The 14,647-nt window shown below is 39.2% G+C and overlaps 1 protein-coding gene across 2 annotated transcripts in view; it reads left to right on the top strand.

Annotated features, from left to right (window-relative positions):
- The window catches only part of ltn1 (listerin E3 ubiquitin protein ligase 1), a 29,149-nt gene extending 17,998 nt beyond the window's left edge, over positions 1-11,151 (top strand). The window contains exons 20-30 of one of the 2 annotated variants that reach the window (XM_083568168.1): positions 341-476; positions 1,200-1,344; positions 1,468-1,681; positions 4,419-4,656; positions 5,325-5,405; positions 5,730-5,916; positions 6,152-6,323; positions 7,846-8,063; positions 8,848-9,042; positions 10,119-10,286; positions 10,393-11,151. In XM_083568168.1, coding sequence (XP_083424294.1) covers positions 341-476; positions 1,200-1,344; positions 1,468-1,681; positions 4,419-4,656; positions 5,325-5,405; positions 5,730-5,916; positions 6,152-6,323; positions 7,846-8,063; positions 8,848-9,042; positions 10,119-10,286; positions 10,393-10,455 — 1,817 coding nt within the window. In that variant the 3' untranslated portion in view covers positions 10,456-11,151. Of the gene's footprint in view, positions 1-340; positions 477-1,199; positions 1,345-1,467; positions 1,682-4,418; positions 4,657-5,324; positions 5,406-5,729; positions 5,917-6,151; positions 6,347-7,845; positions 8,064-8,847; positions 9,043-10,118; positions 10,287-10,392 lie in introns of those variants that run through there. The other variant, XM_083568169.1, reaches the window with a different exon arrangement.
- The last annotated feature ends 3,496 nt before the right edge of the window (positions 11,152-14,647 follow it).

Genomic DNA, 14,647 nt, shown 5'->3' with positions numbered 1-14,647 from the left:
ACAGACAATCTCAGTTACTTTTCAGAATCTCAGAAACCGGACAGCTAAATATCCAGCAAAAGTGCTGCAACATGATTGGCTAGTGTACATGGACAGCCTGCGACTTTCATTTGAACTTCTGCAATCTATTGTTTCACTCTTGTATAGTATAGGGTCAGTTATACAGCACTCTGTCCATCATGGCCGCTCTGGACTCTCAATGTCCATAATGCAGAATAGAAAATGTTAATTCTACAGTCTTTTGTAAAAGGTGTGTGTTTCTCAGGAAGTGCAGATTAAAACATAATCATTTGTCATTTGCTGTTAACAAATGATTGTACTTTGTTTTCGCTGTTTTTAGGTGCTCTGGCATGTCTAGTGGTGCTGGACTGTTGTTTGCAGGCTGCGACTCCTGTTGAAGATGAGATACTTTTGGCGGTTATGGCCACCATGCTCGAGTGGCGTAACAGCAAAGAGGAGTGGTTTCTTTTTAACAGGTTTGTGTATCTGTGTATAGTGCATCAACCGCTCACACTTGTTGTGCTGCTATTATAGGATCTCATCAGCATTTTTTCTCATCATGCACAACATTATGACCACCTGCATTATATTGTGTTTGTCCATCTTTTGCTGACTCGTCGAGCGTTAACAGCAGTCACTTCTTCAGCAGTTTGAGCTACAGGAGCTCGTCTGTTGGACCGGACCACACGGGCCTGTTCAACACTGTCCCTTCCTTGGACCACTTTTTATAGATACTGACCACTGTAGACCAGGAACATCCCTTTAGAGCTGCAGTTTTGGAGACGCTCTGACCCAGTCGTCCAGACATCACAATTTGGCTCTTGTCAAACTTACTCAAATCCTTACGCTTGCCCATTTCTCATCAACTTTGAGGTGGAAATGTTCACTTGCTGCCTAATAAATCCCACCCACTAACAGGTGCCATGATGAAGAGAGAATCGGTCGTATTCAGTTCACCGCTAATAATGTTATAATGTCATAACATTATGCCTGATCAGTGTATATATGAAGGTCTGAATATTTGGAGACCCTTTGTTTATAAATCTATCTCCATTATTTCTTGGCATCAGATCACCTTCTCTATTTTATAAGAAGATACGACTCAATCATTTGGATTGGAGAAAGTTATAGACATATTAATTGTCCAAAGGTTGGTAAAAGATTCCTGCGTCTCTGATGCTCATCTACTCATTTCTCAGTGACCTGGGGAAAGTGTCTGCTGCACAGCTGGCCATGCCTGTGGAGATGATGTGTTTTCTGTCTTGGCTGGTGAAACATTTTCCCACAGTCCTTGGCAGCACTCACTGTGACTTCCTACTCTGCTCCATGCTAGCCTGGCTGGAGGTATGACCCTTCTTGTTTTGTCATCAATTATGTTAAAAATTAAACATCATAACTGAAGCAGGCTTATGTCCATGTACGTGTGTGCGTGTGTGTGTGTGTGTGTGCGCTTGTGTTTGTCCACAGACCGCCAGTGAGAGCAGCAGGGCTTTCTGGAACCCATGTGTGCAACAGTTTGTGCAGGCTAACTGTGAGCTGATTGTCACACTGAATGAGTTCTTCACAGCACCACCTGCTGGAGTAATGGAGCAGCTGCCTCCTGATCTTAGCTCCGAATGGCAGGAGTTCTTCATGGAGGGAATCCACAATCTGCTGCTACCCCTGCTGATCAAAATTCCTGGTGAGTCCTGGTTTTATTGGCAGTAAATCTCCCTGCAAAAAAATAATTTATAATAAAAATAAATAAATTGTGTATATATATATATATATATATATATATATATATATATATATATATATATATATATATATATATATATATATATATATATATAATATATCTACTACCCTTCAGTGTGTTTACAACAGATATTAAATGTTTGATCAGTTTCGTAATAAAATGTTTGAAGGTCGTTAAACAATACATAAAAGATTTACTTTATACCAGCTGGCATCGAGGTTCATGTAGTGCATCACGTGAAAAGCTCATTCAGTTCCATTTTAACAGCTTTCAATCCATATCTTCTGAGTCAGAGGCATGATGGCATTCAAGTCAATGACAGGATTCAAAAACATGCTTTCTCTATGCTCCGTTTGATATCGTAATATACAAAAACCAAAACAAAAAGAACACAAATATACTGCGTGTTTACACTCCGATTCCATGTTTTTAGGTTATTATTTTCTATTTCCAGTTGGCAGATCAAAAACAACAGATTCTTCACCTCCATAGCCATCCTATAGGCCACCCATGTTCTCTTTCTTTCATTGTTTAGTTTATTTACAAACAGAATGAATTAGATAAAATATGGTTCCATTCCTTCAGTGGTTTTGTTGATTCCAATAGATTGGAGTGACACTAGATCGGGAGTTCGGCATGCGGCTCTTCAGCCCCCTGCTTAGGCTCCCTGCAGTCTTGACAAAATGAACATGAAAAATGTACATTCATTCATTCATTCATTCATTCATTTTCTCCCGCTTATCCGTAATTCGGGTCGCGGGGGCAGCAGTCTAAGCAGGCCCCCGCCTTCGACTGCTGCCCAATCCTCACAGCACCGTCCCTTACGGTCCCTCCTGCAGGTGGTGAGCCCACGGGAAGAAAAATGTACATATTATATAAAAATATTACATGATGTGGTGAGAAATTGGCAAGCAACAATCTTGAACAACATTTTCAAACGAAGCAGGAAGCGCAAAGTACCCAGCTGGAGATGAACGGTAAAGTGCTGCAAAAAAGCTGAGCAAAGCAAATTGAAATTCATACAGTGGATAAAGTCTTCAAACTCAACAGCAGTTGCTAGTTTCACAAATCACAAAAAAAAAAAAAAAAAAAAAAAAAGAGATCCACTGAGATTTAATGTTGTCACACAACTTTACAAAGAAAACATAAATTTAAATTAGAAGAAAAGCCAAAATAAAAATGACACGGATAAAAGCAAAAATCAAACTAACACAGCACGTGCAACACTACCACGCCACTCTCACGTTGCCAGACAACACTTCTACATCCTGCCAAGGACAAAAAAAAGTTATAAATTGCTAAAATCAAAATACAACGGAATTCACACTAGTGCCACCTAGTGGTGCAACCAGGCAACTACCTTGCATCTGCACAAAACAACAAATTGTGTTCTATTGATTTAAAGGTTAAATATGTTTTGGTCGGAAAGGGGTTGCAGACCTTTGCACTGGGCCAACTTAGAGCATCTGTGAGCTAAAGTAGAAAGTCCAAGGAAGAAGTCATGGTCTCCATGGAGACCTGCAACCAACGCAAACGAGTGCAGCAGGGGAAAAGATTTAATTGGTGAATACTTGTGTGTGCGGGTTGCGGGAGAATAAAATTATTTGTAGGACTCCTGGAAAATGGTCTTTTAAAATATAATAATAAAAAAAACAAACAAATAAACTGATGTATCTACTGCACAAAAGCAACAAACTTTCTTTCGGCTTTTCCCGTTAGGGGACGCCACAGTGGTTCATCCGTATTCATGATACGCATGTTCGATTTCGCACGTTTTTACGTTTGATGCCCTTCCTAACGCAACCCTCGATTTCTCGATTTGTACATTTATCCGGGCTTGGGACCGGCACTAAGAGTGCACTGGCTTGTGCAACCCTGATGGCTGGGGTTGGTTCCCTGACCGGGGATCAAACCTGGGCCTCAGCGGTGAGAGCACCGCATCCTAACCACCAGACCACCAGGGAACCTGTACTGCACAAAAGCAACAATGGTAACAAAAAAAAACGATTTACAGGCACAAGGTCAGAAGCAAACTCTTGTAAAGCAAAATGTCCGAAGCGAAAGACAGGGGAATCACTGAGTGCTACAGATATCACTTCATCATTAAAGAAAGGAACATACCACACAACATAACCTTGGCCTGTTTTTTTATTTTTTTTTATAAGATATTGTTTTATTTGATGTTCTGAATAGTTCCATGGTTATATCCATGTTCATCATTTACACAAAAAGTCAAACTCAAGGCTGTAGCTATTGACACTGGGTAGAAAATGGGTAAAGGGGGAAACATAGAAGTAAAAGGAAACAGAAAATGTTTACCTAAAATCTGTGATTGTCTTATATTATATGAGAACCTCTCTGGTACATGTTGTCAACCGGAAGTGGCACATGGGGGTCTTTTCCGATTGCATTTCCGTGTACCATCAGAATCCCTGATGTGGCTGCAATTTACTATATCACTTGGCTTAAACTAGCAGGCTATCATTTCCAGAGTTCTGAACACATGGTGCGATTTAGTGCAGCTCAGCCTCATATATGCAAATTAGGTGGGTTTTTTTTATTATTCGCAATGATCCTGGCTTTAAAAGTAACATTTAGATGACATTTTAAAGCAGATCCTTTCATGCCCCCTGGATGTACCTGAGTAAATCTGAACGTAGAGTTTTCTTTATTGCAGTGGAGTTTCCGGAGCCGGACGATCCGACGTTCCCGGCAGCTGTGGTGGAGGCGGTGGGTGAAGCTCTCAGGCATATTCCTGTCCAGCTGCTCACACACAATACACTCCCAGCTCGATTTGTGGCCGATCAGAGGAGTAGCCTGCCTGATGCCCTGCAGACACTTCTGAACACACTCACACCGCTGCTCCTATTCAGGAGCCGACCACTGCAGCTGGCTGTCTACCACATGCTGCACAAGTAAGACATGGGATATTTATTGTGCCGATTCTTTTCCGAGGGAGCAAAAGCAATCCAGAACAAGTACCTTCATCCAATAATGTATAATTTTAATGAAACTGGTAGGTTAAGATGCACTATATTGTCAAAAGTTTGTAGACACCTGGTCATAAGTTTGGTATGTGCTTTTTGAGCACCACATTCCACATTTAGTCCTGATTTGCTCCTAAAATTCCCTTCACTCTACTGGGAAGATGTTTTACTAGATTTTAGAGGGTGCTTGCGGACATTTGTGTTCATCAGCTACAATGGTGTTAGTAAAGTCAGATACTGATGTAGGTGAGGTGAGGAAGCCTGGAGTGCAGTCAGCGTTCCAATTCATCCCAAAGGTGTTCAGTATGGATGAGATCAGAGCTCTATAGCAGGTTACTTAAGAGCTTCCTCTCCAAACCATGTAAAACTATATTGTCATGGAGCTGGCTTTGTGCACTGGGGCATTGCCATGCAGGAACAGGTTTAGTTTTCCAAGTTAAAAATTTTATTATATTGCAACCAGATTTCCCATACAATTGTGTGCTCCCAGCTTTGCTGTAGTAACAGTTTGGAGACCCACATATGGCAGGAAAGGTCAGGTATCCCAATTCATTTGTCCATATAGTGTATTTGTTTTTTTTTTCCTTTTCCGTTAGGGTAATGCCTTCGCTACCGGAAAGTGACAGCGAAAGTGCCAGCACCAAAACTGAAGATGAAGACGAGGAAGAGCCATCCTTGTAAGATCTCATTTTTTCACTCATCCCACAGCCACATTTGTAGACCAGCTGTAAAACAAAGAAAAAAAAAACAGTAAAGCCCTTTTCATTAGACTTTTATCTTTTCATTTTTGCTTTGACATGTGACTTTTCAAAGAACTCAGAAGTCACCAAGTGTTTAGAATAATAATTATCCTGTGAAAAAAAAAAAAATTTTAAATGGCACAGCTTTTAAACAGTCTATAATAAGAAAGCAACACATTAATCAAAAGATATCTCAAGGGTTGCACTTATACAGAGAGCACCGGAACGAAATCGATGTGAAACAACAACTCTGTTATGCAGGTCTCCTCCGGCTGCAATTATGTGCATTCTCACAGCCACAGAAGATCTGGTGGAGAATATTTTGGGCAGCGTACAAGTGGGCGAGTTTGCCGTCGTGCAGCCTCTGAGCATGGAGCACTGTTGCATCCTGGGATATCTGTTTACTTGGAAACTCCTCCTCGTTTTCTTTAAGGCGGCACCATCCCAGGTATCGTACGCGTTACATTCAGACTCAGAGTTCCTACGCATTATGGAAAAATATGTACAAGTATGGAATTAGATTTGAGTGATAACAATGCTACGTCTACACTTATCCATGTTGAAAATGGCGTTTTTACCTAGGGCCAGATTTCCATACTAAACAGATGTATATTTATGTGCTTCTGAGTTAATATGGTTGTAAGTGGGGTATATTAATCCTCTTGGAATGATGTGTGTTACAGCTGCGTGTTCAGTACTGCCTGCATTTAAAGAAGACCCGTTCACTGCATAAGCTACTCCTGCACCTGTTTCGTCTCATGCCGGAGAACCCAACGTTGCCCGGGCAGCTCACGGAAACAGCCAGCAGAGAGCCCAAGAGCTTTTTCACCGAGAGCCTGTCTCTCTCCCTGCATCGTAAGAACATCATTCTCTTTTAGGTTCATGCTCGAGTAGTTCACTTCTAACAAATAGAGCCATGATGAAGCCCAGTTTAGACTTTCAAGCATGTCTCCAAAAACTTCAGAAGGTCAGAGAAATGTTGTGAGAGGAGAACGTAGGGTGGGCGGTTATGCAAGTGCTCCTTAGTCCACTGCAATCAGCCGGCGGTGATGTATGGATGGGAGGAAACGAACGAGAGCTTCAGCTCTGCATCTTAAGAGTCTCTCATCAAAAGCATTCATCTAATCACAGCAGCAGTGTTGGGTTGTAGTGTCACTTCAAATAGTAAAGCTATTAGCTTAAATACATCCCCACTAGTAAGCTAATAGCATATATATATATATATATATATATATATATATATATATATATATATATATATATATATATATATATATATATATATATATATATATATATAGAGCTTATGGTTAAAGAGTTCATTCATTCAGTCATCTTCAGCGCAGCGATGGCTGCATCATGGTCAAGATGTCATTGTGATTGGGGAAACTGTGCTGGGAGCATTGGGTGAGATTACACTTTCGGGCAGGGGTCCCCAGACTTTTTTCGGTGAGGGCCACATATATTTTCCTTTCGTTAATAGGGGGCCGTGTCGGTCTGTAACAGAAAATGACATGGGCCGGAGTGAATGCCAGTATTATCGGGGAGATTTCAATTCTGTTTTGGCAGCCTCTTTCTCTTTATGCTTCCCTGCACTTCCTCATTCCACCACCACGTCTCTGTCTCCCTTATCACTTCCTCAGTAGTTGCCCATTCATCCAGCACCTCTTCACCACCACCAAGCCCCTGTCTGACCTCTTCTTCTTGAATATGTCTCTAGCATTGTTCAGAGGACCGTTCCATATTTTGGGGACCCCTACACTAGGTGATACCAGCTCATGTTTTTGTGAGATGGGAGGAAGCCAGAGAACCCTGAGGAAACCCATATGGTTAGAATGCAACCCGAGCCCAATGCTACTCCTACTGCTGGTCCAGTTTTGAAGTGTTTAGAAATACCTGGTTAGCTTTCAGGTTATTTGGAAGATAAAGGATGATTGTTTGACAGGCTGTTTAATTTAATTTTTATCTGTAAATTAGCATAATATAAACCACAACATCATTCGGTACTGTAGCTACGAATGAAGCTCCATTTCTACATGCTGCAACCAAATTAAAAGACACACACTTCCACAATCTTTAGTGCATGGTTCTTCTAACACCTAAGAACTGCATATAGAATGAATATTCAATATGGGGAGGTGGTGTCTTAGTGGTTAAGGCATTGGACTTTGGATCTGTGGGTCATGAGTTGAAATCCCTGCCACCCCTGAGCAAGGCTTTAACCTTTTAGCTGCTTAGTTGCATTAATGAGATGAAATGTAAGTTGCTCTGGATGAGGGCATCTGCCAAATACCATCAATGTATTCCAGGTTTCCACACTTTTGATTTTGGTTGAATCTCAAACATTCTGTATTTTGTGTGCTCACTTGTGTGATAGAGAACGACTTGCAGTCCGAGGTCCCGCACTTGGCCTGCTCCGTGTACTACAGTGCTCTGAAGGATCTGCCTGCAATGGTGCGGCTGTGGTGGAACAGTCAGGAGAAGCGCGTGGTTAGCACCGTGGATAAATTCACCAGCAAGTATGTGAGCAGTGTGCTGTCGGCACAAGAGATCACCTCAGTGCAGTCCAGCACGCAGACCTTCGACAGCATGACGGTGAGACGTAGTTTTGTTTGGAATTGCAGACAACAGCTTGGAAAGTGCTCTTAAAGAAAACATAGCAGTAGTACGGCTTTGAAACTTTTTCCATGTTTGTTTGACCGATAGTGGAGTTTACCGATACCAATAGCTAGGTTGGACCGTACTAACCGATTAAATAATCGATAGTTTGTAAAATGGATACTGGTTAAAAAACAAACACACACAAATGTGCTAAATGAAATAAATATGTATGTATTCCTAATAAATATATACAATTGGCATGATATAATCAATCAACTATCGGTGTAGATTAATCAACAACAACAACAACAAAAAAAAATGATTAATCGGTTGACCTCTAATTTGGACTGTGCTCAGAAAAACTAGTATCATTAATAATGGCTTGTTTTCATTGAGATGGGATACTGCTACAAATACTTGTCCATGACATGTCCAAAATACAGGTCCATGCAAAAACAATGTTCTTTTGAAAGTCTATATGTGCAGTTATGTAGTATTAGTCCACAGGGGGCTAAGCTAATTAAAATATTTGCACTATTTTCTGCACGCATGTTTAGATTCTCTGGTATTTCCATGAATCCTAAAATGATGCCTGCTTTGCCTCCATATTGTTCTGTATTTGTACGTTTTATATTAAAAGAGGTTTTCTCACATAATTAAGTCCTCACTGGATCTGGAGTTTTCTTATTGAGGAGACTTGCATTTAATTTATTACAGATATTGACTGAGGACTGTTGAAATTTTATGAGTAACAATAAGGACATGTCTGGGTTTGCAGGTCAAAGCTCGCTCTGCCACACGAGAGGTGATTGCGACCTACTCGGTGGATGATATTTTTATCGAGTTAGTGATCCAGCTGCCTCAGAACTACCCTCTGGGATCCATTATTGTAGAGAGCGGCCGCAGGGTCGGCGTCGCGGTGCAACAGTGGCGCAACTGGATGCTGCAGCTCAGCACCTACCTTACACACCAGGTACGACCAGTTACCACATTCACACCGAATCCTCTTCCAAGAATTGCCTGAATAATCCCTGAATATGAAAAAAAGATTAATGAATATGTTCACTTCCTTTTTCCCTCTATTGTATTAATTTTGTATTTCTATTTTTTTTAAATTGGCATGCATGTCCAAAATATAAAGAATATATATATAAAAATTGTGTACACCCGAATGTAATCCCCCTAATTAACTTTTTGAGCAGCCTCAGATTTGTTCTGTACTTTGCAGTTATAATACACTCTACTCTTCTGAGAAGGGTTTCTACTAGGGATGTGCATCTTTATTACGGCTGATACGATTCGCATCTCGAGGCGTAGCCGCCGATACGATATAAAGCAGCTACCGATGCGACACGATACAATGCGATACGCCGCAGTGCGATCCGATTTCCATTCGCCTCTGCGCAATACGATCCAACGGAGAAAATAGGATTCTGCGCAGTTCAACATGCTTAATTTTTTTTCTGGTTCAGACAGATAGCAAATCATAAATGTACTCAAGTGCTTTCTGACTTCTAACGCATTGCCCTTTCAAAATCAGGCCTTTTATGCCAATGCAAATCGATCAATCTTACCATCCTTATTTTCTACTAGATTTTATAGGATTTATTTCCTATTTGTTATTGAGATTAGGCACTGATGTCAAGTGAGGAGGCCAGGGGTGGAGTTTGTCTTTCTGATTTACTCCAAATGTGTTTAATGAGATTGAGGTCAGGGCTCTTTGAAGGCTACGTGAGTTTCTCCACTCTGACCGATCCCTTTGTTAATGATCCTCTCTTTGTGCATTGGGGTATTGTCATGCAGGAATATGTTTGACCCTTATAGTTCTAATGAAAGGTGGGAGATCCATATATGGTTTTGAATTTGGAAGACTTGTTGACAATTTCTTTCGAAATTAGCCTAAAATTTAGACTTCAGCACACTCCAATGCTACCACATCAGAAACCTGGCTTACAGACTGTATGTATCTGTGTGTGTGTGTGTGTGTGTGTGTGTGTGTGTGTGTGTGTGTGTGTGTGTGTGTGTGTGTGTGTGTGTGTGTGTGTGTAGAACGGCAGTATTATGGAAGGCCTGTCTCTGTGGAAGAACAATGTAGATAAGCGCTTCGAAGGAGTAGAGGACTGCATGATCTGTTTCTCAGTCATCCACGGATCCAACTATTCACTTCCCAAGAAAGCATGTCGCACCTGCAAGAAGAAGTTTCACTCTGCGTGTTTGGTAAGTAGCATTTTTCCTACCTTAGCTTCCACCTTAAACACATCCATAGACACACACTGTATCTTACAAAAAAAAAAATTTCTTTATGCTTCTTATTTTTTTCCAGTATAAATGGTTCACATCAAGCAACAAGTCTACATGCCCGCTGTGTAGGGAGACATTTTTCTAAATGGGAGACAAGAAAATCTACTCAACCCCCTCACAAGACATTTGAACATAAACCTGTGTATACGAGTTTTTGGCCCATGAGCTCCTAATGATCATACAGGTAGTGATTTTAGCCTCCTCAATGAGAAGAATGAACAAGATTCAATGAAATCCACTCAATCAAGAACATAGGGATTTGACCCTACATCCAATCTTTATTTTTCATATCCACCAATTGAATTGGACTGTATCGGACCGGACGTCCTCAAATGCCTTGTTGTGTCTCGTTCATTTTGTTTTGCAGGACATTGTTACTCAGTCAAGATTCCCAGTTAACACTATATACCCTCATCACATGGAGCTGATAAAGGATTGCTCAGACAACATCGTTTTTAAAAATTATCTTTAATTAAATCTCATTTAATTTTAAATACATATAGGCACTATTTTGTGTTATAAAAAGAATAATTGACCATTGAATCCGAAATTCAGAATATGATGTGCTGCTGTGCTCAGGACCATGTTAATCATTTGTGTAAAAACCATTTCATTTGCTGATTTCTTGTTAAATTATGTTTCTGGAGTCATTTGCATTGACTCTTACTATGAATGTAGTAGTGACTCCTAATATAATCGGAGACTCCTATCATGCCAGACATTTGCAATGCTCTTATTTTTTCCAAAGGTACAATAAATTGATTGTTAATCATATTAATGACATTGGTGTTCCCGGGATTTCTCTCTTTCAAATGCTTCTTAAAATCATTCGTCTTCTGGGAGGAGCCCTATTCAGACATGAGCAGTGATTGACAGAGTGCACAAACTATGTATTACAGTTAGAGATACTACTAGGTAAAATATTAGTCCAGTAAAATGAAAAGTACTTCCTTAAAACTTTCACTTTCACTACAAAAGTGCTTGACTTTACTTTACTTGACTTGTATTTGCCTTCAAATGTACTTAAACGTATCCTAATATCATTTTTTTCGCAAGACTTTTTCATAATCAACTCAGTTTATGTAAAAAGACTCTGTCTATTAGAATAATATTAACGAGTCAAACACTGATTGATACCTATGAAAATGATTATGAGCCCAAAACCTACTTTTCAACTACTTAAAAAAAAATAATTGCTCAAATATGGTCACGGGTGTTGTGGCAAGTTGAAGTCAGGAGTTTCTTCCAACATTTATTCCTCTGAAAATGCTTGTTGTTAAACCGATGCTGAACTGTATGTTGGTGGTAAGTAGATACCACCAAGTGGCAATCAAAACAAGTTCAAAACTCAGTGACCTCATCATATCTCTAACACTAACCCTATGTTCAAGCGATGACTGAAGACCTACCTCTTCCTGAAATACTTAAATTAGCACTTTCCAAGTTTGTAGAATTCAAGAGTTATATTTATATTAAGTTTGTAATCTGGCGTACCAGTGTAGATTTATTCATTACTAGAGACTCGACGCACTTTTGTACGTCGCTCTGGATAAGGGCGTCTGCTAAATGCCGCAAATGTAAATGTTAATGTAAAACAGCGCGTGCGCTTTACCCTGATTGGTGGCTTGCTGCCTGCTTGACCAGTTAAGTTTTTATCTGCCCATAAATAAAAAGGAATGACTAATTTTGTGATGTAGTTGGGTAAAAAGTATATTTCTCTTTGAAATGTAGTCAAGTTAAAGTCTCCCCAAATAGAAATACTTCAGTAAAGTACAGATACGTGAAAAAGCTACTTGAGTACAGTAACGAATAACATTTACTTCATTACTGTCCACCACCTGCTTATGGGTGAATATTCCACACAACACTAAAATGTACTGTATTTGAGATTACATTTATAATTATCCAAGAAAACTCGACAATATCCATAATGTAGGGTTTTAATACTACATTTAGCATTTCGCCACAGTATAGACACAAAACAGGAAATAATGAGCGAAGACAGAAATTGGCGATCGCATCGCAGCCGAACAATCTGCTTCACGGTAAAAATTTGATCGAGGTCGTCAGGATCCGTGCGCCAGATAAATAAATAAGATAAATAACAGCCTGTCTCTTGTTTACCAAACGTTTTTTTTTTAAGCTTTGAAACATGCTTAGCATTTCGTTTAACAGTTAATCAATGACACTGACACTCCCAGGTCATTTCAGAATCCATTCCTGTGTTGCGGATTCTAAATTGTACAATTAGTGTGTTTTGTGATTTCTTTTATTCCTACAATCACAGTGCTGATCTTTTTAACATCTACTAATGGACATACTGGAGTAATAAATGCTTTATAAAAGCCCTGGCAACATGACATCTTTTAAATTTCAGCAACGTTCTCTGTAACAAAGAAGAACATTTAAATTATGCGCCAAAGCATTGTGAATAATATGTACAGTTATCAGCCATAACATTTAAACCAACCTGATAATGTGTAGTTTTCCTGAACAACTGAGTTGACTAAGGTCTGTGGTTGCTGTGGTGTCTGGCACCAAGACCTGTAAGATGAAATGTAGATTGAACTTTTGTTACAGATACTTGATCGGACTGAGGTTTGGGGGGAATTTGAAGGCCGAGTTAACACCCTGAACTTTTTGTCATGTTCCTTAAAGCATAGCACAAGGACTCAGCTTCTTTAATCGAACCCTTGTGAGGTCTGTTCTGAATGGAACTGCCTTAGAAAACCTCTGTATGACCCTGGTCACTGTAACTGAAACTCAGTTTCAGTGTGTTACGGATTTTTTTTTTTATAGCCTCGGCCATCTTTGTGGCGTGCAACACTTCTAATACTCGAATCCCCAGAGAGTCTTTACAATGAGGTGCCATGTTGAACATCCAGTGGTCAGTATAAAAAAAAAATTGGGCTTAAAGCACCAAAATGTAACTGCTGTAATACAAGATACAGAAATTTGTATGGTTCTGTAAAGCAGACAAAATCATGAACATGATTAATACGTTAATAATAATAATTAATAAGTTAGCTTTGCATGGATCTGTTATCACTTTTGTTGCCAGCTATTTTGACAATAATGGCTCTATATTGAATTATTTTCAGAAGACTGTAAATCTATACTGTTGAACAAGTTGCACACTGACTAAAATATATCCAAGTTTCATTTCTATAGTACTGTCCCTTGAGAATATATAATAAAATGGTTGTTGAAATGTGAGGGGTGTACTTACTTTTGTGAGAAACTCTGTGTGTGTGTGTGTGTGTGTGTGTGTGTGTGTGTGTGTGTGTGTGTGTGTGTTCGTGTGTGTATATAATGTATACATATATACATATATGTATATATATGTATATATGTATAAATTTAATATTAAATATAAAAAATTCACTCACACACACACACACATCTGTATTACACAAATTTGGTCTAACAAATGTAAACTATAAAATGTTTCCATTTATTCCATTTTATTTAAATTGTGCCAATTTAATGAATTACTAATATTTAATTGAAAAAATATATAATAATTAATATAAATATAATAAAATATGAATTAATATTTAATTGATTATATATAATATGTACTTGTAAGTACTACGTAATAAATCCCACCCATATGATTTGTGCCACTCTAACAAGATAATTATTACATATTCATGTCACCTGACAATGTTAATAAGCAGATCAGAGTAATGCATTCAAATGACACACTTCTTTGACTACAGTTTTAGAAGACAGTGTGAGATTTTTTTCTGCAGGTCTGCGAGGCCAGTATTTTTTTAAAAGTGGTTCAGTCAAGTTAAATGTTTAATTAGTGCAGTAGTTGTGTTCTCAGGGGGGAAAAAAACATTTATTTTTAGGTCCCTTGCGTGAAACCTCAGGTACTGCCAGCGCCTCAGGTCTTGTGACGGATAAAAGGATCCTCGGGGAGTGCGTGAGATGATTATTTGCTGTACAAGTAAAGCAGTAAGTTCATCCAGAAGCACAAGTTGTGCAACTCAGCAGGAGATTCAGCTCTCTTATTCCTAAACAAAATCAATACCTTTAAATATTATTATTATTATTATAATAAAAAAATCTAGCAAACAAGGAAGCTGCACAGTCAGTTGCAGGTGACTATATTGTGCAGGGGAAATTATTTCAATCTTGCTTTACCACTACATTATCATTGCCTTCACCATTAGTGGTGAAGTGAATGACAGTTAACAGAAGAAAAGAAGGATGAAAGGATGTGGAGTTGCGGGACGTAAGCGAAGGGTGGAGAGGAAGGAAGAAAAAAA

This window comes from Silurus aristotelis (assembly GCF_946808225.1).
Source record: "Silurus aristotelis genome assembly, chromosome: 18".
Classification (NCBI taxonomy): Eukaryota; Metazoa; Chordata; class Actinopteri; order Siluriformes; family Siluridae; genus Silurus; species Silurus aristotelis.
This window is presented reverse-complemented; position numbering and strand designations above follow the sequence as displayed.